Below are 26,960 nucleotides of genomic sequence, written 5' to 3'. Positions count from 1 at the left end.
CAGATGTAGACAGGGGTAGTATCTGTAATTATTACGCCGCAAAACACCATATAAATATGAATCCTGCATGTTCTGCGTGTCTCTTTATGAATGAATGGTGCATTTTACCGACGCAGGCGCGGTTTCCTTTACTACACACAAGCGCGCGTGACGCTCCCGGTGATTTCAGCGTCTGCCATAAAAAATGCATGAACAACATCTCCAGAACTGCTCTGAGAGTACTTACTGAGCAGTTCACTGTTTCATTTGAGTAAACCAGGGTTATATACTCACAGAAATGTAAAGGTATTTTAGGGAAACCCGTCAAAATAAAAGTTCGGTTCAGCTTGTAGACATTGTGGCAGAAATACATTACAGTCATTCAGTCAAAGGTATGTACCTACAGTACTACTACTGCTACTACTGTTGAAAAATTAATAAAACTTTGTTACACAATATTTCTCCCATCTTTTATATTTTATTAGTGCACCCCCTTTATTTGCCAAAAATAAAATAAAATTTTCATGAATTAAAAGATAAATTAATATTTGATGCCTTTATTTCATAACCAGAAAAATTTAAATACACAACACATCATTTCATAAGGCTGTTGTAGAAATAAATAAAAGTTGTTTTATGCATAAATAAATAGACATGCTAAAACAAATCTGGTAACAATAAAATACAAGGTGAGAAAAAATAAAACGCTTCATAGGGCCCTAAACATAACTTTATTCTTGATAAATTGATGTTAAATTGTATAAGTTTCATTGTTTTAATTAATTAGACATGTTTTTTGATTAATAAAATGAAATTTAGCCATTAAAAAGGAGTCCAGAAAAATTAAAACAAAAAAAATAGGAAAAAAAAAGTGGGGCCCTATTTTTGCATGCAAATATGTATATATTTTAAATGTATTAGTTTATTTGTGTACTATATTTTTGTAAAGTTATAATTTTGTGATAATACTTTGATATGTTTGCTATTTGCAGTGATTACTATGTACTGTTTTTTTATAGTGTAACAATGTTGTTTTGTGGCACTGCTTTGGCAAAGTATCTGTCAAATGAACTTTAATCGAAAGCCCAATATGACTTTGCTCACGCGGTGAGTTCATGATCCAATGTTATTAGAGTATCAGAAGAGGGGTCAGGTCATCAGCCTTTTTTCTTTGTTCAGTTTGCACACTGAACATGGGTTAACTTATAGCTCTTATTTTTGAACTCTCAAACTGCACCAGATTAATGAATTTAACTTTAAAATATATCCAATTTTCTCCTGCGGGGCATGCCCCCAGACCTCCCTTGAAGGATCCAGGTTCACCCACCTGTGTCTAACAAAATCTTACGTAATTATGATGTAATCTCCCATCCACCACTACTAGCCCCTGATGTTTTCAAATCCTAGAAACGCCCCTGGATGTAGATAATATATGGCTGTGTAACCGGTGGTTGTTCTTCTGCATACAGGAGCGTCTCCTGCTGTCCATCTTACCCAAGCACATCGCAGACGAGATGCTTCAGGACCAGAAGAAAGAAGCCAGTCAGAAAGAGATGCAGCAGTTCAACACGATGTACATGTATCGGCACGAGAACGTCAGGTCAGTTACGATTACGAGCAGTGTTTCAGTAAAAAAAAAAAAGAGGGCGAAGCTTGATGTCGTTGTTGACTACGACTGTGTTTGTGTTCAGTATTCTGTTTGCAGACATCGTGGGCTTCACACAGCTGTCCTCGTCCTGTAGTGCGCAGGAACTGGTGAAGTTGCTGAACGAATTGTTCGCCCGTTTCGACAAGCTAGCAGCTGTGAGTTACTGTTATCAACACACATGCTTTTTTAAACACACGTTTAGTACATTTTACAAGACGAAATCGGTTTTGATGTCTAATGGTCTTAATCCCTTTTAAAAAAGAAACTTTTAATTATGCGTTAAATTGATCAAAAGTGACAGTAAAGACATTTTTTAATGTTACCAAAGATTTCTATTTCAAGTAATTGCTCTTTTGAGCTGTCTATTCATCAAAGAATCCTGAAAAATAAAAAGTTTTAGTTTCCTGAAAAATATTCAGCTGCACAACTGTTTTCAGCATTGATAATAATCAGAAATGTTTCTTGAGCAGCAAATCAGCATATTACTATACAAATATAGTCACATAGAAAACAGTTATTTTAAAAATTGTAATAATATTTTGCAATATTACTGTTTTTACTGTATTTTTGATTAAATAAATGCAGCATTAGTAGAGACTTGCAAATATATTGTACTGCACTTTTGTTTTTTGATTACATAATTTGCAGTGATTCATTGGATGAATAATTTATTCCCTCAAACCTTTTTTTTTTTTTTTTTTTTTTAGGGTTAGGATTAGGTTCAATTAAAATGTGTTACTGTTTTTTCTGAATTAAACATGATAAAAAATGTTCTTGGAATTAAAAAAAATGGAATTAAATGCAGTAAAAATTTTAATCAGACATAATTAAAAAGTGGAATTAAACTTTTTTGAAGTTGTAAATAAAACAGATTATTGGAGTACATTTTAACAAATTTGAGTTTTGAAAATTAAACATGATAAAAAAACGAAATTAAAAAATGGAATTAATAAAAAATTGATTAAAAAAAATGGAATTAAACTTTTTTTAAGTTGTAAATAAAACAAAGATTATAAAAGTACATTTTAACAAATTTGAGGGGTTTTTTTTCCCCAAAATTCAATTAAAAAAAAGTTCAATTAAAATGTATAACTGGCCTTTTCTTTGTGATTATTTTTGAAATTTACTAGTAATTTCTGAGTGAAAATGTATATATTGTATCCAAGTACACACCACCTTTGTTTTGTATGTTTTATTTACCCTGATAATGTTTGTTTAATTTAGAATTTATTTAATATTATTTTAATAAAAATAAAATAATTAAGTATTTCCAGAACCAAGGCAGATGAAAAAGTGGATACATGTTGTTGTGCTCAATTGAATTACTAAAAAAAGAAAAAATACAGAACGCAGTCATATTTTTGCTGCAGTTTAAAGCTAACTAAGATGCTCTTCTTTCAGAAATACCACCAGCTGAGGATCAAGATTCTGGGCGACTGCTATTATTGTATTTGTGGCCTTCCGGATTACCGCGATGACCATGCGGCCTGCTCCATCATGATGGGTTTGGCCATGGTTGAGGCCATTTCGTGAGTGATGCGTACTCAACTCTTTAGGATTGTTTATAGAAAATAGTGACTAATTCATGCCAATTATTTTTAAATAGCTTGAGCTGGGCGTGCTTGAGTGTGATGAGATCTGACACATTCATCTGGATTTCAGATACGTTCGAGAGAAGACGCAGACGGACGTGGACATGCGTGTCGGGGTGCATTCTGGGACGGTTCTGGGCGGGGTGCTCGGACAGAAGCGCTGGCAGTATGATGTGTGGTCTACTGACGTGACGGTGGCCAACAAGATGGAGGCTGGAGGAATACCAGGGTAAAAACGTGCACGTTCACCAGCACTAAAGAGTTTGGTTAAATTCATTAAATATCCATCCACTAATTCACTAGACATCCCTTTATGAAAATATCAAGTGTGAGACACAGTCAAGACAAACAAGTGACTCAGACAAGTGTAAATGCATCTGGTTTTTAGGTCAGATATGTAAACTTTACTCCTCCTTAAATAAACTACACTTGAATACAGGAACACAGCAGTCATGAACGAAACTTGCGGATGGAAACATCTAGATATATGCTTGATTATTAGACTCCATCCATCATGATCATTACTAAGACTCGATTAGAAAAAGGGGCCACCACTGAGAACAAAGCAGGGCACTTAATAGTATTGAATGTGTAGTGTACTTCAAATCTTAAAAGTGTATTCTAAAAAAACTGTATTTGTGCATAATATAATGTTAATGAAATAAAAGGCCACTTAAGTACATTTTCATAATTCTTTACACACTTTTATTTATATATATATATATATATATATATATATATGTGTACAGTTGAGGTCAAAAGTTTACATAAACCTTGCAGAATCTGCAAAATGTTAATTATTTTATCAAAATAAGAGGGAGCATACAAAAGGCATGTTATTTTTTATTTAGTACTTACCTGAATAAGATATTTCACATATTTATGAAAATGACCCTGTTCAAAAGTTTACATACACTTGATTCTTAATACTGTGTTGTACCTGAATGATCCACAGCTGTGTGTGTTTGTTTCGTAATAGTTGTTCATGAGTCCCTTGTTTGTCCTGAACAGTTAAACTGCCCGCTGTTCTTCAGAAAAATCCTTCAGGTGCTGCAAATTCTTTGGTTTTTCAGCATTTTTGTGTATTTGAACCCTTTCCAACAATGACTGTATGATTTTGAGATCCATCTTTTCACACTGAGGACAACTGAGGGACTCATGAATTTGAAGATCAGGGCAAATTTAACTTTTGTCTTCTGGGAAACATGTAAGTATCTTCTGTAGTTTCTGAAGGGCAGTACTAAATAAATTAATATGATATTTAGGCAAATGAAGAAAAAAATTACACATCTTCCTTTTGTTCAAAAGTTTTCACCCCCAGCTCTTAATGCATCGTATTTCTTTTTGGAGAAAAAGATGGATCTCAAAATCATACAGTCCTTGTTGGAAAGGGTTCAAATACACAAAAATGCTGAAAAACCAAAGAATTTGCAGCACCTGAAGGATTTTTCTGAAGAACAGCGGGCAGTTTAACTGTTCAGGACAAACAAGGGACTCATGAACAACTATCACTAAACAAAAAAACACAAAAGAAATCAACTATTATTTTCTCTCGTGGACTATACGTAAACATTTTTTAAATCTGAAATAGCTTATTCAGGTCAGTATTAAATACAAAATAACATGCGTGTTGTATGATCCCTCTTGTTTTGGTAAAATAATTGGGGGATTCTGCAAGGTGTATGTAAACTTATGACCGCAACTGTGTATATATATGCATTCCAGGTCATAACTTAATATTTTTTCAACTAAATCCATATTGTGTATCATGTATGATCCATGATCTTGTATGTTCATCATGATACTACTGCATTTATCCCTTTTTTATTAATGAAATAAATGTAGAAATTCTTTGACATTTCAAATTACATGTGAACCACATCAAAAAAATCTAACAGTGCAACTCTGAAGCAAAATATATGTAGTTTTTTTTTCAATACTGATGAGAATTTTTATTTTAATATATCATTGTATGACATTTATAAGAACATATAATCTGAGAATTACCTGCATTAACCTCATTGGAATTAACAGAATTTAATTCTTTAAATTAATCCTTTGAAATTCTAACTTAATATTGCTCAAAAGCAGTCCAAAATCATGTAGCCTATATATTTATTTTTAAATATTACTCAGAATAAATACTCTGAATAAATAAATAATTAAATAAAATCATTTTATATGCATAATTTTAACTTTCATAACTTTCAGATGAAAAAAGTAATCAGTTTTTCATGCTGTAATGGTTTGTTAATAGGCATATTTGTGCTTCATGCACTTTAACTGTGCAGAAGTAGAGCTGAAGTCCAACTAAAGATATACCTTAAGTATATTTGATTGTGCTAAAGTGGAACTATTGCAAGTATACTTTAGGTACACTTTAAATATTTTGCATTTAAACACCAATATTATTTAAAGATCATACAATCCTCATCAACAGTGACATTTAAACATACTTTAGGCATAATATTAAAAAATGTGCATTGTGCACAAGTTAACAGACTTGAATTATACTTAGCATAAAATAAATGCATTTAAAAAAAAATTGTAAAACTTTTTACTAGGGTATATGTCTTACAAACTAATTATAAAAAATCTGGAAAAATATATAAAATAAATAAATAATGTGTATTTTCAGGGTTTTAAAGCATGATATACTTTCATTCCCTTACTAAAAACTATGCATTTTTTTTTAAAAATGTTTTTACTTATACTTTTAAAGTTAATACATTTTAAATGTACTAAATTGCAGCTTCATAATTACAAATGTGTAATTTTTATATATTTTAATACATAATATACGAGTTTCATTAGAAATGACGTTTAAAGCATGTTTTAGTGTAGCATAAATACATAACCATTTTTCAATTAATTATTAAAGTACATATTAAGATGTGCTTAAGTCCTACTTAAGTGGGTCAAAAACATTCTAAAGTTCAGCTAATTGCATTTAATATACATTTTAACTATAAGACATTTTCTTTTAATTCCAGAAAACATGCAGTTAAGTGTCTGAAGTGCAAAATGAATGTAAAGTACATTATTTCCGCAATAAGTACTTTAAAAGTATGTTGAAGTGTACTTGTTTCTCACAAGGGCAAATGCATTAACATTATTAAACTGAATGTTATGAAACGAGTCTCAGGGATGTTGATCCTGAAACCGGTTAGTTAATATGCCCTGTAGTTTTTTTTCCACAGCTAAGCAGCAACACTGTCTGCAAGTATTGTGTAATGAGTAAATCAACTGGTTATGTTTGTCACTAACAAACTCAGGCTGTGTTTGAACTCAATCATGTGTCTGGTAGGCGAGTGCACATCTCCCAGAGTACCCTGGAGTGTCTGCATGGAGAGTTTGACGTGGAGCCGGGGAATGGAGGAGACCGCTGCGAATACCTGAAGGAAAGGGGCATTGAGACGTACTTGGTGGTGGTGCCCAAGGGACCCATGGGCAAAAACGGCATCAATGGGGTAGTGAGTGTCTTTTCATGTTTCTGTCGTTTGCGTCTCTATGCGTCTCTCTCATTCTCACGCTCTCGCCGCTGGTTTTTTTCCAGAAGCTTTCGGTGACGTCTTCTAACGGCAATTCTCCGTTGCTGATCAACACTACAGAGTGTAATGGGAGCGTCCACACGGCCTGTACCACACCGGAGGAACCGGAGGAGCTGGACACACGGGTACTGACATGATCTCACACACTGACATCTGTAAATTTTCTAAAGCCAATATAATCTGTTTACTTTAGAAGTTCTTTACTTACTTACAGATTAAAGTGCCAAGGGATTTCACTTTCATCCCTGCCATTCAAAACCCAAGACTTTTTAAAAATAAATTATTATTTTTATTCAGCAAGGATGCATAAAAGTGATGAAAAGTGACAGTAAATACATTTATGTTACAGAAGATCTCTGTCAAATAAATACTGTTCTTATTAACTTTCTATTCATCAAAGAATCCTGAAAAATGAAACATATCATGGTCTGCACAAAAATATTGGTCACCACAACTGTTTTCAACTATGATAATTATCAGAAATGATCTTGAGCAGCAAATCAGCATATTAAAATGATTTCTGAAGTATCATGTGACAATGAAGACTGGAGTAATGATGCTGAAAATTCAACCATCACCACAATCAGTTACATTTGAACAAATAGAAAACAGTTATTTGTGATGCTACCATATGAAAGCTGTTTTTCAAAACATAGCTTGAACGTAACAAAAGTTATGGCTATCTTACACTGTAAAAAAATACAATTTACGGTAAAAAAACGGCAGCTGTGGTTGCCGGAATTTTACCATAAAAAATGTGGTAGCAACGTTTTATGTTTTACGGTTTTCACTTAAATTTACAGGTAAATACCGTAACTGATATATTGTTAATGTACCAACTTATTGAAGTACTGAAATCTGTTTTGTACCTTTGTAATACACTGATAACCACCAAAAGCAGGTGGTGATGAGAAAGTCACATGATGAACCAAAGCCCATCACAAGCAGCTTTTAAATATTAACATATATGGAAGGTGCACAGTGTCATTCACACAAACACTAAACACCATCATGGTAAAACACATGAAACTGAAATAATGCAATAAACATTCATTTAACAACATTAGATGTAACATACAACCCTAATGTATAAAACTGCTAAGAAAAAACTAAGAAAGAATTATTTAAACAAAAAAAACCCATCAAATTGAAAAAAAAAAAAAAAAAAATCTGGGAATGTCAATTTACGGTTATTCACTCTAAATTTTATGGCCTTTTACCATTAACCATTTAACAGGTTTTTACTCTAGCATTTTTACAGTTTTTTACCATTGAATTCACAGTAATTTTTTGCAGTGTAAGTGTGCTGATAGCTGTGATTTTCAGGAATGGAATTTTGAGAAAAACGGGTTTAGAGTGAGATGTGGTTTTACTTTCACTTAACGGGTTTAACGAGAGCTGTCTGTCAGGAGCATATATACTGCATCATTACACAAACAGACTAACATCTGTTTTTCGTTCTTTATCATGGGCATAGTCTCTGAACTTTTGATCACCCCTTGTATGTTTAGATAGCACGAATAGCGTACCTTGTAGCTTACATTTAGAAAAGCGAGCGCAACTGTTCACGCACTGTGCATAAAACAGAATGTCATCAGACTCCTCCTCTTTAGTAACTTCATCATCCAATCCTCCATCTCTGGATGTGAAATAGTTCATTATAACATCATTTAGGGCACTGACATCACCAGGATTGAGCAGATTGAGACGAGTAAGATCGTTCAAGTGAGCAGCTACAGTAATTCAGACAGCGTTGTTGAGCTCCGCCATCTCACAATATAAAAAAATAAATAAATAAAAACCTTGCGTGCTGTAGTTTGCACAGAACTGGCGGTGAATGTGCATTGATACACCTTTATTAAATATGTTACGTGGTTTATTTTGATAGGTTAATTGTTTTGTGGTGTTAAGAGAAAGCACCTCCACAGCACGTTCTTAACATGAGAGAAAGACACAGTCATTTCTGCTTGCTGCAATAAATTGCTATTTTTCTGCACTAAACAAGTGAATTTTGCCAAGATATTTTCAGAGATGATAGACAAGATGTTATAGAATAATAATTTAATGAAAACCTAATTTTGACGAAAAAAATGATCAAATTTCCTGAAAACGTCCAAGAGTGACATCTGACGGGCTTTCCCAGATCACATCACATTTGAAATTGCAATAATATTTCACAATATTATTGATTTTACAAAATTTTTGATGCAATAAATACAGTCTTGGTGAGCAGAAAAATCTTACTGACCCCAAACTTTTAAAAAGTACTATATTTCCACAATGTGGTGCATTTCTGAGTGAATCAGGGAAAATAATGAAGTATAGTGGGATTTTATTTCTTTCCTTAATGGTAATAGGGATTTTCAAAATTAACTAGTTGACTAATCAGTCTTAAAGAAGCCCTGTATAATTATGTAACTGATATTGGAATGGAAATAATTACATGCTTATTTAAAAAGGTGATGTGCATATTTTTTTGTTTAAATCATTACAGTTTAAAACAGCAGTTTCAGTCCCTGAAAATATTTGCATACATGAATAAATGTGTTAGTAATAATAATGTTAGAAATAATGTTATAATAAACAAGTTGTTAGGTATAAATTCTATCTGTGTATTTTATGTTTTAAATGTATTAAAATCGACGAGAAATTGCGTTTACAAACTATACCAAAATCTAGCTGCATTTCTTAGCAAATCAGAAAAAAACAAAGCCTTTTTTTTTATTATTATTATTTCCTAATAATCAAATAGTTGCTAAAAAACTAGTTGACTTATAGGTCTCAAGGATGCCCTGTATTCTTTTCTGATATCAAAATGGCCCTTTAAGTGTTATATTTCAGTATGTTCATGTATTTAGGGCCCTATGATTTCCGCGATGCGGAAAACGGGGACAGCATCGCAGAATACAATCATAAAGACGGAATTTACTGAATAAAGCGGAATGTCACAGAATTTGTCAAAGTTTGAATGAATTAATCAAAAGTAGGTCATTCCACTTACATCAAACTGCAATATGGACTAGTACCTGTAAATATTACACCACAAAAATACCATTTAAATGTGAATCCTGCATGTTCTGCGTGTCTCTGTTTTAATGAATGGAGCAGATGAGCGGTTTTGTTTACTACACACACTGAGGCGCGCATGATGCTTGCAGTGATTTCAGCGTCTGTCGTCTCACTACGTGAGGACATAAATACATGAACAATATCTGCCGAGAGTCACTTCATGAGCATTTGACCGTTCCATTTTAGGAAAACTAACGTTATATCATATACACAGAAATGTAAAGGTAGACACGGCAACCCGTCAAAATAAAAGTCCGATTTAACTTGAAGACATTGTGCCAGAAATATATTACTACTATTACTACTACTACTACAATGAAACAAACATTATTTTTAGGGTAGAATCACAAAACATTTCTTCCATGTTTTAATTTTAATAGTAAACTCCCCTTTGTTCGCCAAAAAATTAAGTTTGCTTAATTTTCAATAATTAAAAGATAAATGAAATTAATGTTTTATGCCTTCATTTGATAACCAGAACATTTTAAATACACAACACAGAATTTCTGAGGGTAAAAAAAACTTTCATGAGGCTATTATACGAATAAATTAAGTATGCGTTCAAATAATTAGACATGCTAAAACACAGAATTTGATAACAATAAAACATATGGTGAGAAAAACTAAAACACTTTTTATGGGCCTATGCATGTCATTTTTGTTAAAACTTTATTAAATTGATGTGAAATTGTATAAGTTTTATGATTTTAATTAATTAGACATGCTTTTTGATTAATGAAATGTAATTTAACCATTATAAAGGAGTTGAGAAAATTAAAATGGGGAAAAAACGGAAGTTGAAAAAAAATAAAATGGAATTTGGGAAAAAATAAAACAGATTTCATAAGGCTCTATGTATTAGCATGATGATTCCAGACAAAATAAAAGAAACAAGTTTCATTCCTATTGCAAGGACTCAAAAAGGTTCTTTAGTGTGTTACAGAAGACGTCCATATGGATACATTGTTTCATTTAAAAAAATTAAATTTGTTAAAAATTTGTCACAAATAATTTGCACCTGCATTTTTTATGTATTTGGTTACTGTTTTTTGAAAATATAAGTGAGGTGTGCAGATTACAGAGAACAGACAGCATGTGAATATGTGAATGTGTGTGTGTTTGGTCGTAGGTGGTGAACCCTTCATTTCCAAACCCTCGGCGTCGGTTGCGTCTACGTGATCTGGCTGAGAGAGTCATCGACGCTCAGGAGAACGAACAGGAGCTCAATAAACTCCTCAATGAAGCTCTGCTGGAGAGAGAGACAGTACAGGCGTACGTACAGTACTTATAGTGGAAATAATATACTTAAGAATATACTTAAGCTCCAGCTGAATGTAATATTTTCAGACAATTGATTTCATAGTGTATGCAGTTGGCTGAACTTAAGAGTGATTTTTAACCCTCTTAACTTAGACTTAAGTACATCTTTATATGCAATTACTCCCATTGTCTTTAAAATATAGTGAAAGCATACTGCTATACAATTACACATGAAGTTGGAATTTAGTGCATGCAAAATATTTTAACTCCAAATGTATGTAAAATGTAAAGTACTTTGCGCATGATTTAGTATGTTAATCAACACATCAAAATAAGTGTACTTTTTTAAAGCACAATAAATGATTATGAAAACATAATTATTTTAATTTTACTTAAGAAAAATTTTAATACTGAGTTAAATAGTTCTAGTCTAATAACATGTTTACTGACATATTGCATGAGGCTTACTGCTTTATACAAAAGTTGTAATTAAACTTTATTTTTGTGCACAATGCACATTTCTTAATATTAAGCCTAAAATAGGTTTTAATGTCACTGTTGATGATTTTTCACTGGGGTTAATTTGATATTACAAATTGCACTTTTTAAAAGTGCAGTCATGAAACTGTCTCTCTTTAAGTACATTATTTGCAAGTACATTTTTTTCTAAAACAAATATTTTAAAATTTGTTGTACACTTAAGTCAACGCACTTCTTTTTCACAATGGTTGTGTTGAACTCCTGAGTGTTTGTGTTTCCATGTGCGCTTCAGGCTGAAAGGGAAGTACACTAATCGTCTGTCTCTGCGCTTTACTGATCCGGAGCTGGAGACGCGTTTCTCCGTGGAGAAGGAGAAGCAGAGCGGAGCGGCGTTCAGCTGCTCATGTGTGGTGCTGCTCTTCACCGCTGTCATGGAGGCACTCATTGACCCCTGGTCAGTTAACTATTAACACATCAGCACACAAACACCATCAGCCGCATCCCAGCTGGCTATTTTAGCAGGCAAAGGTCAACGGAGGCCAGTCATAATCTATTTACAGTTATTACAGCATCTGTCTGTTGGTCTAAAAATAAGGTCCTGTTGCTATTTGGCGTTTCCCTTTGTCTCTGGACTTGAAATATCCACCTTCATTCAAGGCTGGGAATCGTACAGGTTTCCTGATCCAATTAGAGTCTTATTTTGATTTGATTTCGATTCGCCTGTGCAGACCCTTGTGAAAAACAAGTACACTTCAGCTTACTTTAAAAAGAATACTTGTAACGGAAATAAAAAATATACGCAAGTGGGAACTGAATTTTAATGTTTTTGAACATTTAATTGCATATTCTCTACAATTAAAACTAATTGTATTTTAGTTTACATTTTTAAATGCAGTAAAAACGGAAACACTGGATCACAAACTGATCGCCCGAATGAAGTTTGAATAAGATATATAAATAATTTTTTGCACATAAGACCTTGTTTTATATTGTCATGTGACCACGATAATATCGAGACAGTTTTGCTATCACGATATGATGAGATTATATAACGTCGTTACATCCCTACTTTTTTTTTATTTACAACTTTGAAAAAAACTTTAAACTTTAAAATGCTTTGCTTCTGCAAAAAAAAAAAAAAAGGTATAAAAGAGTAATTTATTCATGAATCTGACTAAACTGATTGTGCTGTACGTTATTGCATGCAGCAGATGAGAACAACTCGAAAGAAATGTTTTTTTTGACATATTTTTGCACAGCAATTTTAATGTGACTACTCTGAAAGTCTAAAATCCTACTTTCTTTATTCACCCTCAACCCAGATGATTTGCTGTCTTTTGTGAAAGGTGATGTTAGGCAGAATGTTTAAACTGCACTTTTCAGTCAAATGAAAGTGAATGGATTGTGGGGCTGTCAGGCTTCAAAAATGGCAAAAAATAGCCATAAATGTGACAAAAGTAATTCATTTGACTATTTTTTTTTTTTTTTATGCTCAATGCATTGAATAGTTTTGCCACTTTTGTGCACAGTATTTTGCAAAAGACCTACCTCTTGCAGTCCAGTTTAACAGTTTGACCCATTGTGCTTTGTATAGACGGGTTCAAGGGCACCATAAACAGACGTTCTGTGCATGCACGCTTTCGTGGCCCAAACTGAACTTTTGGTAGACTTTAAGAATCAGTAACAACGGACAGTTACATTAGCTAGCAAGTTAACTTAAACCTATGTCTTGCCTGGCTACCAAGCTTCCACAGTAACTAGCCAGACCAACAATCACAATAATCACAGACCGGAAATAAACTTCAGCTCAGGTGCGTGCATCTAATGAAACAGTCTATAGTTCTGCACCTTTTATTTAATTAATATTATTTGCACTGCAAAAAGTGATAATCAGCAATTGTTACTTTAGAGAGATATTTCTACTTAATTTAACTAATATAAACAAGCTTTGTTGGTATAAATGAATGTATTTGGGTTGATTCATTGATATTAAATAATATTTTTTACATTAATAGATGCAGTCAATTTAGATGTTATCATTTTTAGGTTGCCATATTTTTTGGTCAGCGGCTATTAGATGCTATTTACACTAAGTGAAAATAGCAGGGGTTTTTTTGCAATATGCTATTTACACTAAGTACAAATAGCTATAGATTCTATTTACAGTTGTTAAAATAGCAAAATTTTTATAGTATTTATTGCAAAAAGGGGCAATAATCTGCACCTCAGTATTGTAGTACATTATTTTTGCACACTATGCAAAAGTGCATGTTTGAGTGCAAATTATAATTTTAATTCAATAATTTTAATTTGGACAATAAAGCCCTCCCTACTTCTACCCTAACCCCACCCGATACTTTATTTTCAACTTTTTGATTATTTCCTTCATTTTTACTAAAAATAAATGCCTTTCCGATGTGATATGAGATTGATTCAACCTCTGGTCGATCGCGTCAAAATGACTACGACACACACTTTACCACCTACACCACTGGAGCTGATGATTGACAGCTGTCTTTTGTATTCTTGATGACCCCAATCGCACGCTGGTGGGCGGAGTTAGTGTAAACAGCCTCTGCCAACAAGGCGGGTTATTTGCTCTTAGTGTAAATAGACACTGTTTTTTTTTCAGTGTGCAAATATAGTTTTATACTTTTAAGTACAATATAAATGCACAATGCAGTGTGAAATGGCCAAATGTGTGTTTTTTTTATTGATGTATTACTTTGTTCTGTAATTTTCCTGTGTCTTTCTTTTCATTTTCCCCTGCCTGTGTATTTTTGCTCCGCACAGGTTGGTTGCAAACTATGTGACTCTGGCCGTAGGTGAAGTCTTGCTACTCATTCTTACTATCTGTTCACTAGCCGCCATTTTCCCACGGGTGAGTTACTGTTCTTACATCTTCCTCAACCAATCACACAGAACACGTATCAACTTGTTCAGACACCAATAGGTTTTGTACATGATGCGAATTTCTAGTAGAAAGTTGGTTCAATTTTCTGTTTGATATCAACTTTAACGTGAATCTCAGATGCATCTCATCGCTGAAGTTTTGGACCTCATTTTGTGCTAATATTAGGTCATTCTTTGCTATGAGATTTCCTGCACGATTATTCTTTCCATTAGTCACTGGGATCGTGATGAAAAATGTTTCCATTTCCAATGCATCTTTGTCAACAGCTTATGTAATATTAATGTAACAAGTCACATGAATGAAATGTAGTTCCTTAGGCTCATGCGCTTCCATTTACTGTTGGAACATGCAGCAGTGTATTTGACTCATCCTCATTAGTTAGGTCAACACATTCCCAATTGACTAATAAAGTTCCCGGTATTGATTCCCTCTCAAGCACACGCACACACACACACACACACACAGATTGAGCGAGCGCAGTGATAATGTGTTTCTGAAAGGGGAGACGGTCACACGCGTCCACTAGGCAACAGATGAAGGACATATGAGTCCATATGGCTTAACTGAAGAATTTATTGATTTTAAAAAGCATGTTGTTGTGAGTTAAATCAATCGTTTCCACAAACACTGTACATGCAGCCGCGGGGCTGAACTGAACACATGCACAGCGTGATTAGATCACAGGCCTTTCCATTGACTTCACTGCTCACTTACTGTCAGAACAGGTCATGTACGTACAAGGTTAACAACTGTTGCTGTGATAGGATGTTTACGTCGTTTTTCGTCTTGTTTTCAAAGGTATTTCCAAAGAGGTTGGTGTCGTTCTCCACTTGGATTGATCACACGCGCTGGGCTCGCAACACTTGGGCCATGGCGGCCATCTTCATAGTCACAATGGCCGACATAGTAGATATGGTAAGTTAAACAAATCAGCCTCAGGAAGTCAAATTAGCTTTTTTTTTATATTAGCTATTTTATTTATTAATTTTTTTCTTTAAAATAATGAGATGAATAAGGAAAATTGGGTAACAGGGATGCAAGTAAAAATGTTGCAAATTCACCATATTTTTAACCCTTTAACTGTCACCGTCCCCTCTGTGGGACGCCTAAGTTTACTTCACCATATTACAAATAAATCCTAATCTAATCATGACAAACGATACATCGTTGGAAAGGTCTAAGACTCCTAAATAGATATTTACCATATTTTTATGTTACAAATTATGTAGGAAAAGTAAGGAAGATTAATATATGTCAAGACTGCATCATAATATGAGTTCTGACCTTTGTCACAAAAGACTTTCTTCGTTGCCTTTTTCCCTATCACATTTTAGAAATCATAAGAAATTATATATCAGTTCAAAACTTAAAATCTCAAAATTCATCCTTTGAAAGGCATCTTAAAATCCAACACTGCATTACCACGGAAAATGTACATTAAAATCATATTAAAAAATGTTTTAATTTATGAATGATAAAAATTTACATCTGGATAGTGCATTTTTATGTCTGTGTTCAAAAATGGGAGTGACAGTTAATGGGTTAATTTGGGACCTTTTTTGGTAGAATTACACTACCAGTCAAAAGTTTTGAACAATAAGATTTTTAATGCATATATTTGATCCAAAGTACAGCAAAAACAGTAAAGTTTTGAAATATTTTACTATTTAAAATAACTGTTTTCTATTTAAATATATTTTAAAATGTAATTTATTCCTGTGTTTCAAAGCTGAATTTTCACCATCAATACTCCAGTCTTCAGTGTCACATGATCCTTCAGAAATCATTGTAATATTCTGATTTGCTGCTCAAAAAACATTTATTATTGTTTTTGTGTTGAAACCACTGAGTAGAATTTTTTTCAGGTTTCCTTGATGAATAGAAAGTTCAGAAGAACAGCATTTATCTGAAATAGAAATCTTTTTTAACATTATAAATGTGTTGATCATCACTTTTCATCAATTTAAAGCATCCTTGCTAAATTTATAATTTAAACTATGATTAAGCAAATCAGCATATTAGAATGATTTCTAAATGATCATGTGACACTGAAGACTGGAGTAATGATGCTGAAAATTCAGCTTTGATCACAGGAAATTTAAAATTACATTTTAAAATATATTAAAATAGAAAACAGTTCTTGTAAATAGTAAAAATATTTTGCAATATTACATATTTTAATGTGTTTTTGAACAAATAAATGCAGAAAAGACTTCTAGTGTGTAGTAAGTAAGTAAGTAAGCTATGTGTATATAAACAGACATAGGTGTGCTGGTGTTACTTTTTGTCTTATATTTTATTACTAATAATGGTTTATGCTAATTTTACATATCTATAATGTGTCTTTTATGTATAATTGAAAATGTCTACATGTCTGCTACCAAAAAATGGGATTTGTCTGCTCTGAAGCATTAAAAAAAGTTAAAACTAGTATGCAGAGCACACTATCCAAGGTTTAAGGCTTTGTACCAAAACCTAGTACACTGCCTTGTTATCAACTGCCTACATAGTTATTTGCCTTAAACACCAAGATGGATATTTTTTTTTCTGTCAAAATATAACACTAAGAACATGCATAATTGAACAATGGACAATAATTAAATTATTACATTGCATAACCTTAAAAAACCTTAAAAACAACTTTTATTATTTTACTAGTTATTTGCTAAACAACGTAAGTTTGTAAACAGGATTTAATGCCTAATCAGTAAGATTGACTGCTTTTTAATCAACAAGAATGCATTAAGTTGATCAAAAGTGACCGTAAAGACATTTATAATATTACAAAAGTTTTCGATTTCAAATAAATGCTGTTCTTTTGGGCTTTCTATTCACCAAATAGTGTTAAAAAAGTACCACAGTTTGCAAATATTCAAATGTTTTCAACACTGATAATGATCAGAAGTGTTTCTCGAGCAGCAGATCAGCATACTGAAGACTGCAGTAATGATGCTGAAAATTCAGATTTTATCACAGAAATAAATTACATTTTAACACATATTCACATAGAAAACAGTTATTTTGAATTGTAAAAATATTTCACAATATTACAGATTTTACTGTGTTTTTGAACAAGTAAATGCAGCCTTGGTGAGCAGAAGAGACTTCTTTCAAAAACATTTAAATAATCTTACCAACCCAAACTTTTGAATGGTCATTTAACTCCTAACATTTTATGTTGAGATAAATAAATGGACAGACATGTTAACATCTAAATCAGAGAAAAAAACAACACGCATTAATTTTAGGATGATGTTTTTGAGACCTGTACCTCTGGTGTCTTCTGTAGTTGAGTTGTCGTCCACCTGAGTCCTCCACGTCTGAGGCGACTGCGGTCACTCCGGTCACTTCGGCCGCCAGTGGCTGTTCGGAGAATCCTAAATACTACAGCTACATCGCCGTACTCGCGCTCATCGCCACCACCATGCTGGTGCAGGTCAGCCACATGGTCAAACTCACCCTCATGCTGCTGATCACTGGAGCTACAGGTGTGGTCAACATCTACACCTGGAGGAACATCTTTGACCTGTACGACCTGATGCGCTTTAAGGAATACAGGTGGGTCAAGCACCAATCACAGTAAGGATTAGCAGCGTTAGACCATTACTAGCCATTAGTACTCTATTATTATGTGATATGAATAACATCTCAAATCAAGCAGTCTGTTTAGCAGAAGTGTATTGTAACTTATTTAAAGTTTACCCCAAAATTAAATTCCCCCCCCATGTTATTCTAAACCTGCTCAAGTTTCTTTCTTCTGCTGAGCACGAAAAAAATATATTTTGAAGAATGCAGTTAAACCAACAGCCATAGTATTTTTTTCCACACTATGGACATCAGTGGCTACCGTCAGTTTGGTTACCAGTATTATTTAAAATGTGTTCAACAGAAGAAAAAAACTCATACAGGTTTGGAACAAAATCAGTGTGAGTAAATGGGTGAACTGTCACTTCAGACTTGTGATTTTTAGCTGTGATTTTTACTTACATTGATTGAGCCTGTTATCTCTAGATTTTAGGGATGTAAAATTTAAAGATTTATATCGGTGCATTGGCATAAAAGTTAACAATGCGATGCATCGATTTAAAAAATTGTTCATTGGATACAAGTTGGCATTTGTATCGCGATGCATTGTTTATAACATATTTACATTGGTAAAAAAAACATTTATTTATTTACAGTGCTGCTTGAAAGTTTGTAAACCCTTTAGAATTTTCTATATTTCTGCATAAATATGACCATAAGTATGATTTGAAAATTGACAGAGAACCAAAATTAAACAAATGAGATGAAAATATATACTTTGTCATTTATTTATTATGAAAAATTATCCAGCGTTAAATATTTGTGAGTTGCAAAAGTATGTGAATCTCTAAGATTAGCAATTAATTTGAAGGTGAAATTAGAGTCTATCTGTTCAGAAGTGTTTTCAGTCAATAGGATGACAATTAGGTGTCAATTTATGCCCTGTTTTATTTAAAGAACAGGGACCTAGTAAAGTCTGATCATGTTTGTGAAAGTGAATCATGGCACAAACAAAGGAGATCTCTGAGGACCTCAGAAAAAAGAGTTGTTGTTGCTCGTCAGGCTGGAACAGGTTACAAAACCATCTCTAAAGAGTTTGGACTTCACAAATCCACAGTCAGACAGATTGTGTACAAATGGAGGAAATTCTAGACCACAGTTACCCTCCAAAGCAGATGTATAATAGTTTCCGAGGTTGCAAACAACCCCAGGATAACTTCTAAGCAACTAAAGGTCTTTCTCACATTGGTTAATGTTGAAGTTCATGAGTCGATCTTCAAGAGAACAATGAACGACCATGGTGTGCATGGCAGGGTTGCAAGGAGAAAGCCACAACTCTCCAAAAAACACTGCTGCCTGTCTGCAGTTTGATAAAGATCATGTGGACAAGTCAGAAGGCTATTGGAGAAATGCTTTGTGGATGGATGAGACCAAAATATAATTTTTGGTTTAAATAAAAAGTGTTATTTGGAGAAAGAAAAACACTGCATACCAGCATAAGAAGAACCTTATCCCATCTGTGAAACATGGTGGTAGTATCATGGTTTGGGCCTGTTTTGCTGCATCTGGGCTGACTAGCCATCATTGATGGAACAATAATTTCTGAATTAAACCAGCAAATTCTAAAGGAAAATATCAGGACATCTGTGCATGAACTACAATCTAAAGAGAAAGTGGGTCATGCAGCAAGACAATGACTCCAAGTCATTCTACCAAAAAATGGTTAAACAAGAACGAAGGTAATGTTTTGGAATGGAGTCAAGGTCCAGACCTTAATCCAATAAATATGTTGTGGAACGACCTAAAGCAAGCAGTTCTTAGGAGGAAACCCACCAACATCACAGGGTTCAGGTGTTTCTGTACTAAAAAAAATGGGCTAAAATTCCTACAAGTCATTGTGCAGGACTGATCAGCGGTTACAAAAAAACGTTACCTGCAGTTATTGCTTCAAAAAGGTGTCACATCAGATACTGAAAGCAAAAATTCACATACTTTTGCACCTTTTAATATTTAAAGTATTTAACACTGGATCATTTTTCTCTAAAACTAAATGACAAAGTATATATTTTTGTCTTGTTTGATTGGATTCTCTTTTTCAACCTTTATCTGATGATGTTTTGCATTATATTTATGCAGAAATATAGACAATTCTAAAGGGTTCACAAACTTTCCAGCAGCACTGTATATATTATTATGAGTAGATGCACTATACTTTCATTATTTAGAAAGTGACCAATAATTTGTGACCAATATTCTATATGTGGATTGATTTCTCCTTTTTTTAAACTGTTTCTCAAGCGCATTCTCTCATCACCACGCTGCAATGTAAATATGACTAATCGCAACACTATGGAGACCGAGGCGTGTCCTTAGAGTCAAACACAATGTAATTACCATGGCAGAGGAAGAGCTGTATCTTCCACCAAATAATTACAATGAACCAAAGGAATAAAAGTGAACTGTACCATACCCATATTGTCTGTACCATATTGAATTGCATAGCATCATATGTTTATCCATTGCATTGTATTGCATTGAATTGCATTGTGTTGAATCGAATCAAAAATGAATTGCACTGCATCGTGATAGGGTACCTGCTTTATATCTTGAATATTGAATGTATTATACTGTTGGTTATCGAGATGTGTATTGCATCGGCCATCAGCCTGTGGAGATGCACATCCGTACTAGGTATTATAATATCATAACAGAGAAATTGGATGTTACATTATTATTATTATTATTATTATTTTATTTTATTTTTTTTTTTTTACAGAGTTAATCTTGTGCCCTCCAAATACGCCATGAGTGTGATGATCTTCGTCATGATGGTCAGCTTCTACTATTTCTCCCGACATGTGAGATTTACTTTTCTCTCTCTTTCTTAAATCATTTTTAGTTCATTCAAAAATGGAAATTCTGTCATTATTTACTATGACTTTCTTTCTCTAGTGAGTCTCAAAAGTAGAATTTTTTGAAGAATATCCTGGCCACTCTTTTTCATTTACTGAAAGTGAAAAGAATCTCCAACTCCAAAATGACATAACAGCATCTTAAAAATATAATAACGCCCATACATGTCTTCTATTCCAAGTCTTCCGAAGACATACAAGAGTTTTGTTTGAGGACCACGCCAAAAACGATGTTATTTATTGTACACTGTCAACTTCCTTGAAGCTTTCAAATCAAGAAAGGCATATTAGATGCACTCGGTCTGGTTTGACGTCAGTGACATTTGGTTAAAAGATGCAAGAACTAATGTTTCATTGACCATTTTTGTCGAACTATTCCTTACATCTATTGTATCGTATCTACTACTATTATACTTTTGTGATGATTATTTTGTCATTTGTGACCCTGGACCACAAAACCAGTCATGAGAATACATTTTTTAAAATTGAGATTTATACATTATCTGAAGCTGAATAAATAAGCTTTTTGTTTGTTATGATAGGACAGTATTTGGCTGAGATACAACTATTTGAAAATGTGGAATCTGAAGGTGTGAAAAAATATTGAGAAAATCACTTTTAAGTTTTTAGCAGTGCATATTACTAATAAAAAAATAAGTTTTGATATATTTATGGTATGAAATGTACAAAATATCTTCATGGAACATGATCTTTACTTAATATCCTAATGATTTTTGGCATAAAAGAAAAATGTATCATTTTGACCCCGTACAGTGTATTTTTGGCTATTGCTACGTATGTACCCGTGCTGCTTAAGACTGGTTTTGTGGTCCAGGGTCACATTTTAGAGCTTGACATGCCTAGTTTCTACTTACTGGCATTGTATGGTAAAGAGGAGCAGCCAGGATATATTTTAAACATTGTTTTCCATTAGGGCTGGCAAACGATTAATCGCGCTTAATCGCATACAAAATAAAAGTTTAAGTTTGCCTAATATATGTGTGTGTACTGTGTACATAATAATTATACACAGTACACACACATCAAACTTTTATTTTGTATGTGATTAATCACGATTAATCATTTGCCAGCCCTATTTTCCATAGAAGTGACATGATGTTAAACAAACACATGGGTTAAATATTCTTTTAAAGTACACTATATTTCAATAGTTTAGGGTTGGTGAGATTTTTTTCATGTTTTTGAAAGTCTTAAATGCTCACCAAGGCTGCATGTATTTGATCAAAAATGCAGTAAAAATGTTACTGCAATTTCAAATAACTGTTTTTATGTGAATATATGTTAAAATGTAATTTATTTCTGTGATCAAAGCTGAATTTTCAGTATCATTCTTCAGTGTCACATGATCCTTCAGAAATCATTCTAATATGCTGATTTGCTGCTCAAGAAACATATTATTATTAGTGTTGAAAACAGTTGTGCTGCTTCCTATTTTTGTGGAAACCTGACACATTTTATTTTTCAGGATTCACAGATGAATAGAAAGTTCAAAAGCAGACCATTTTTTTGAACTGTCACTTTTAATGAGTTTAATGCATCCTTACTCAAGAGAAGTATTACAAAAACACAGTGTACATTCTCACCTTTCTTTCGGGTTGACGTCGCTCAGGTGGAGAAGCTCGCACGCACGCTGTTCCTGTGGAAGATTGAAGTGCACGAGCAGAAGGAGAAGGTGTACGAGATGCGCCGCTGGAACGAGGCTCTGGTCGGTAACATGCTTCCAGAGCACGTCGCCCGACATTTCCTGGGCTCCAAGAAGAGGGATGAGGTGAGAAAATCCAGCCTGTCAGTCTCAGATTCCATATTTTACACAAATTCCCTCAAACTCAATTAACTTTTACACGCACACGTCCCAGGAGCTCTACAGCCAGTCCTACGATGAGATCGGAGTCATGTTCGCCTCCATCCCAAACTTCTCTGATTTCTATACGGAGGAAAGCATCAACAACGGCGGGATTGAGTGTCTGAGGTTCCTCAATGAAATCATTTCCGATTTTGATAGCGTAAGTAGTAGTAAGAGTATTTCACCCAGTTGTTGCTAATAGAAGTAGAAGTAGAGACGCTGTTATTTGTTTGCTCTGTGCTTTTTAGCTTTTAGACGAACCACAGTTTCGCTTTATAACCAAGATCAAGACTATTGGCAGCACCTACATGGCAGCGTCAGGAGTCACTTCAGATAATAATACTAATGGTTACACTTGTGTGAAGGTAAAGGAGCTACACATGAGTCCAGTATATCCATCTCGCTCTGATGAAACAGAGGTAAAGGATTTCTTGTCTGTCCCAACAGAAAGAAGAGATTTCAGAAAGGGAGCGGTGGCAGCACTTGGCAGATCTTGCAGATTTTGCTTTGGCCATGAAAGTCACGTTGATGAACATCAACTACCAGTCCTTCAATAACTTCATGCTCCGCATCGGTTAGTGGCCTGACATCCAGCTTTGTGTGAATGACACAACCATTATTACGCTTCATGTTCTCCTGTGTGTTTTCTCCATAGGGTTGAATAAAGGGGCCGTTTTGGCTGGTGTTATCGGGGCCCGTAAACCTCATTTTGACATCTGGGGAAACACTGTGAATGTCGCCAGTCGCATGGAGTCCACAGGGGTGATGGGAAACATCCAGGTGACGGGTTTCACATTATTTTATGATACTTCAGCATCAAAGAGTGTAGTAGCAATGCTAAAGACTGTCATATTTGATCTGATTATTAAAATGATATTTAGCTTGACTTTAGGTGAACTGCTTTGAAAGTAGCTTCCCCAACACTAGAACTAGAGCTATGGTGTGTTTTTGTACACCAACCCAAAGTTAGCATAACAGTGATTCACCCGTCAAAAGGGACAACGGGATTTTTCTATCGGCTTCTGGATTATTTCAGAAAATAAGTTCTATGACCAACAAAAGCTTATGACTCGTTTATACATGTTTTGTTCATCATCATGATCTTCACAAATGAACACAACTATAATTGCCATAAGGAAACTTTTGTAATAAAAGTAGTGTGCGCTTGTAGTGTACTTCAAATCTGAAAAGTGTATATATAAAAAAAAACTTGCAGATATATTATTAATAAAATAAAAGGCCAATTAAATGCGCTTTAAAAAAAGGCACCTTCATGATTGTTTCTTATACAACCTTTGCACTGTAATAATGTCAAATTAAAAGTTTTACTTTAGATGTACTAAAGTGCAACTTAATCATTACATGACATGCAAGTTTCAAAAGAAATGCCATTCAAATATATTTTAGTTTATTATAAATGCTTGTCAGTACATTCAGCTGAAAGTAATTACATACATGAAATTACATACAGTTGAGGTCAAAAGTTTACATACACCTTGCAGAATCTGCAAAATGTTCATTATTTTACCAAAATAAGAGGGATCATACAAAATGCATGTTATTTTATTTAGTACTGACCTGAATTAGATATTTCACATGAAAGATGTTTACATATCGTCCACAAGAGAAAATAATAGTTTAATTTATAAAAATGACCCTGTTCAAACATTTCTTAATACCGTGTTGTTACCTAAATGGTCCACAGCTTTTTTGTTTAGTGATAGTTGTACATGAGTCCCTTGTTTGTCCTGGACAGTTAAACTGCCCTCTTCGGTTATTCTTTGGTTTTTCAGCATTTTTGTGTATTTGAACCCTTTCCAGCAATGACTGTATGATTTTGAGATCCATCTTTTCACACTGAGGACAAATGAGGGACTCATATGCAACTATTACAGAAGGTTTAAAAGGTTTTGGAATTGGAAGATCAGGGTAAATTTAACTTATTTTGTCTTCTGGAAGACATGTAAGTATCTTCTGTAGTTTCTGAAGGGCAGTACTAAATAAAGAAAAATATGATATTTAGGCAAAATAAGTAAAATGTACACATCTTCATTCTGTTCAAAAGTTTTCACCCCGGCTCTTAATGCATAGTTTTTCCTTCTGGAGCATCAGTGAGCATTTGAACCTTCTGTAATATTTGCATATGAGTCCCTCAGTTGTCCTCAGTGTGAAAGGACGGGTCTCAAAATCATACAGTCATTGTTGGAAAGGGTTCAAATACACAAAAATGCTGAAAAACTAAAGAGTTTGTGGCACCTGAATTATTTTTCTGAAGAACAGTGGACAGTTTAACTGTTTCAAATAAGGGACTCATGAACAACTATTACTAAACAAAAAAACACAGCTGTGGATCATTCAGGTAACAACACACTATTAAGAATCAAGTGTATGAAAACTTTTGAACGGGGTCATTTTTATAAATTCAACTATTATTTTCTCTTGTGGTCTATATGTAAACATATTTTATGTGAAATATCTTATTCAGTACTAAATAAAAAATAACATGCATTTTGTATGATCCCTCTTATTTTGGTAAAATAATGAACATTTTGCAGATTCTGCAAGGTGTATGTAAACTTTTGACCTCAACTGTATGAAGATGAACTTAGGTTCTACTTACGTGGGTCAAAAAAGCACTAAAGTTTGGCTAATTGCATTTAATATAGATAATGAAACGATAAAAAAATATATTTTCAGTTCGCACTTATGTATATTAGTATTATTTCTATAATATAAGTATTTTTTTTTTTTAAAGTACACTACCGTTAAAAAGTTTGGGGTCAGTACATTTTTATTGTTTCTTTTTCTTTTTTTTAAGAAATTAATACTTTTATTCACCAAGGATGTATTAAGTTAATGATTAAAAGTTTATTAAAAGTTAATAATAAATAATTTACATTGTTATAAAATATTTATATTTTGAATAAACACTGTACTTTTTAAACTTGTTATTCATGAAAGAATCCTGAAAAACAAAATCACAGGTTCCAAAAAATATTTGGCAGCACTACTGTTGATATTATCCAACATTGATCATTCTAATAATAAATCCACATATTAGAATGATTTCTGAAGGATCATGTGACACTTAAGACTGGAATAACAGCTGATAAAAATTCAGCTTTTCATCACAGGAATAAATTCTATTTTAAAGTATGTTAAAATAAAAAAACATTATTTTATATTGTAAAAACATTTTGCAATATTACTGTTTTTTTTTTCTATATTTTTAATCAAATAAATGCAGCCTTGATGAGCATAAGAGACTTCTTTAAAGACTATTACAAGTCTTACTGACCCCAAACTTTTGAACGGTAGTGTATATTTCAATATCATTACAAATCTTCCAAAAAATGTTTCAATCTTTATTTAAAATCTACAACTTTTAAAGGATGAGTTAGAATAGTTAGCAGGAGTGTGTTTATAAACACCAAAAAAGCATCTAATGAGTATAAATTTACCTGTTTGGTGTGATTATGTTTAATGTCTCAACAACCTCTGCAGTCACATTTAGCGCTTAACACATCGCTAAATTGGGTTTTACTGATGTCTTAGAATATAATCTGAGATGATTTCAAATAAACCCAAGACGATGCAACTGGAAGTTCCAAAATCCAAGCTGTTTTCTGAGTTGTAGGCCTCATTACTGCAGTGTAAAGGCGATGGCTAAACAAACTCTGCTTCCCCCAGGTGGTGGAGGACTGCTACTGCATCCTGAAGGACTACGGCTTCCGCTTCGTCAGGAGAGGACCCATATTTGTCAAGGGGAAGGGAGAGCTGCTCACCTATTTCCTAAAGGGACGTGAAAAACAAGGCTCCTTCATTAACGGCTCTTTTGTCACCCTGCCGCACCAAGTGGTGGACAGCTCTTGACCGACACGCACACACATCCTGTCGTACATAAAACTCTTGCTCGCGCACACCTCACGTCATACCTCTTCTGCCGAGTACATGTGCTCCAGTAATTAGTACTTTCAAATGTGTTTTCTCTATTTATTAGGCTGAGGAAAGAGATGCTGGTGGGAAACGAGAGAGAGACTTTCTGTTTATATAAGAGAAGTACTATATAATATACATTTTGGAAGTGTGCACAGAGACGAATGAATGAAGCTGAATGATTTTATTAGGTTGCTAAAGTGATTAAAAAGGTTGTTTTTAAACTCAAA

At 33.7% G+C, this 26,960-nt stretch overlaps 1 protein-coding gene across 3 annotated transcripts in view; it reads left to right on the top strand.

The window, feature by feature from the left end:
* Positions 1-26,960, top strand: part of adcy3a (adenylate cyclase 3a) — a 38,870-nt gene extending 11,910 nt beyond the window's left edge. For 2 of the 3 annotated variants that reach the window (XM_051131174.1, XM_051131172.1), the window contains exons 3-20: positions 1,449-1,579; positions 1,671-1,782; positions 3,029-3,156; positions 3,290-3,448; positions 6,527-6,692; positions 6,776-6,895; positions 10,969-11,111; positions 11,872-12,033; positions 14,373-14,460; positions 15,292-15,408; positions 17,783-18,051; positions 20,795-20,876; positions 22,561-22,719; positions 22,808-22,954; positions 23,043-23,159; positions 23,242-23,368; positions 23,450-23,574; positions 26,485-26,960. In XM_051131174.1, coding sequence (XP_050987131.1) covers positions 1,449-1,579; positions 1,671-1,782; positions 3,029-3,156; positions 3,290-3,448; positions 6,527-6,692; positions 6,776-6,895; positions 10,969-11,111; positions 11,872-12,033; positions 14,373-14,460; positions 15,292-15,408; positions 17,783-18,051; positions 20,795-20,876; positions 22,561-22,719; positions 22,808-22,954; positions 23,043-23,159; positions 23,242-23,368; positions 23,450-23,574; positions 26,485-26,667 — 2,535 coding nt within the window. In that variant the 3' untranslated portion in view covers positions 26,668-26,960. The remainder of the gene's footprint in view (positions 1-1,448; positions 1,580-1,670; positions 1,783-3,028; positions 3,157-3,289; positions 3,449-6,526; positions 6,693-6,775; positions 6,896-10,968; positions 11,112-11,871; positions 12,034-14,372; positions 14,461-15,291; positions 15,409-17,782; positions 18,052-20,794; positions 20,877-22,560; positions 22,720-22,807; positions 22,955-23,042; positions 23,160-23,241; positions 23,369-23,449; positions 23,575-26,484) is intronic. The other variant, XM_051131173.1, reaches the window with a different exon arrangement.

This window comes from Labeo rohita, chromosome 16, assembly GCF_022985175.1.
Source record: "Labeo rohita strain BAU-BD-2019 chromosome 16, IGBB_LRoh.1.0, whole genome shotgun sequence".
NCBI lineage: Eukaryota > Metazoa > Chordata > Actinopteri > Cypriniformes > Cyprinidae > Labeo > Labeo rohita.
The sequence above is the reverse complement of the archived record's forward strand: the minus strand, read 5'-3'. Positions and strand labels throughout refer to the sequence as shown.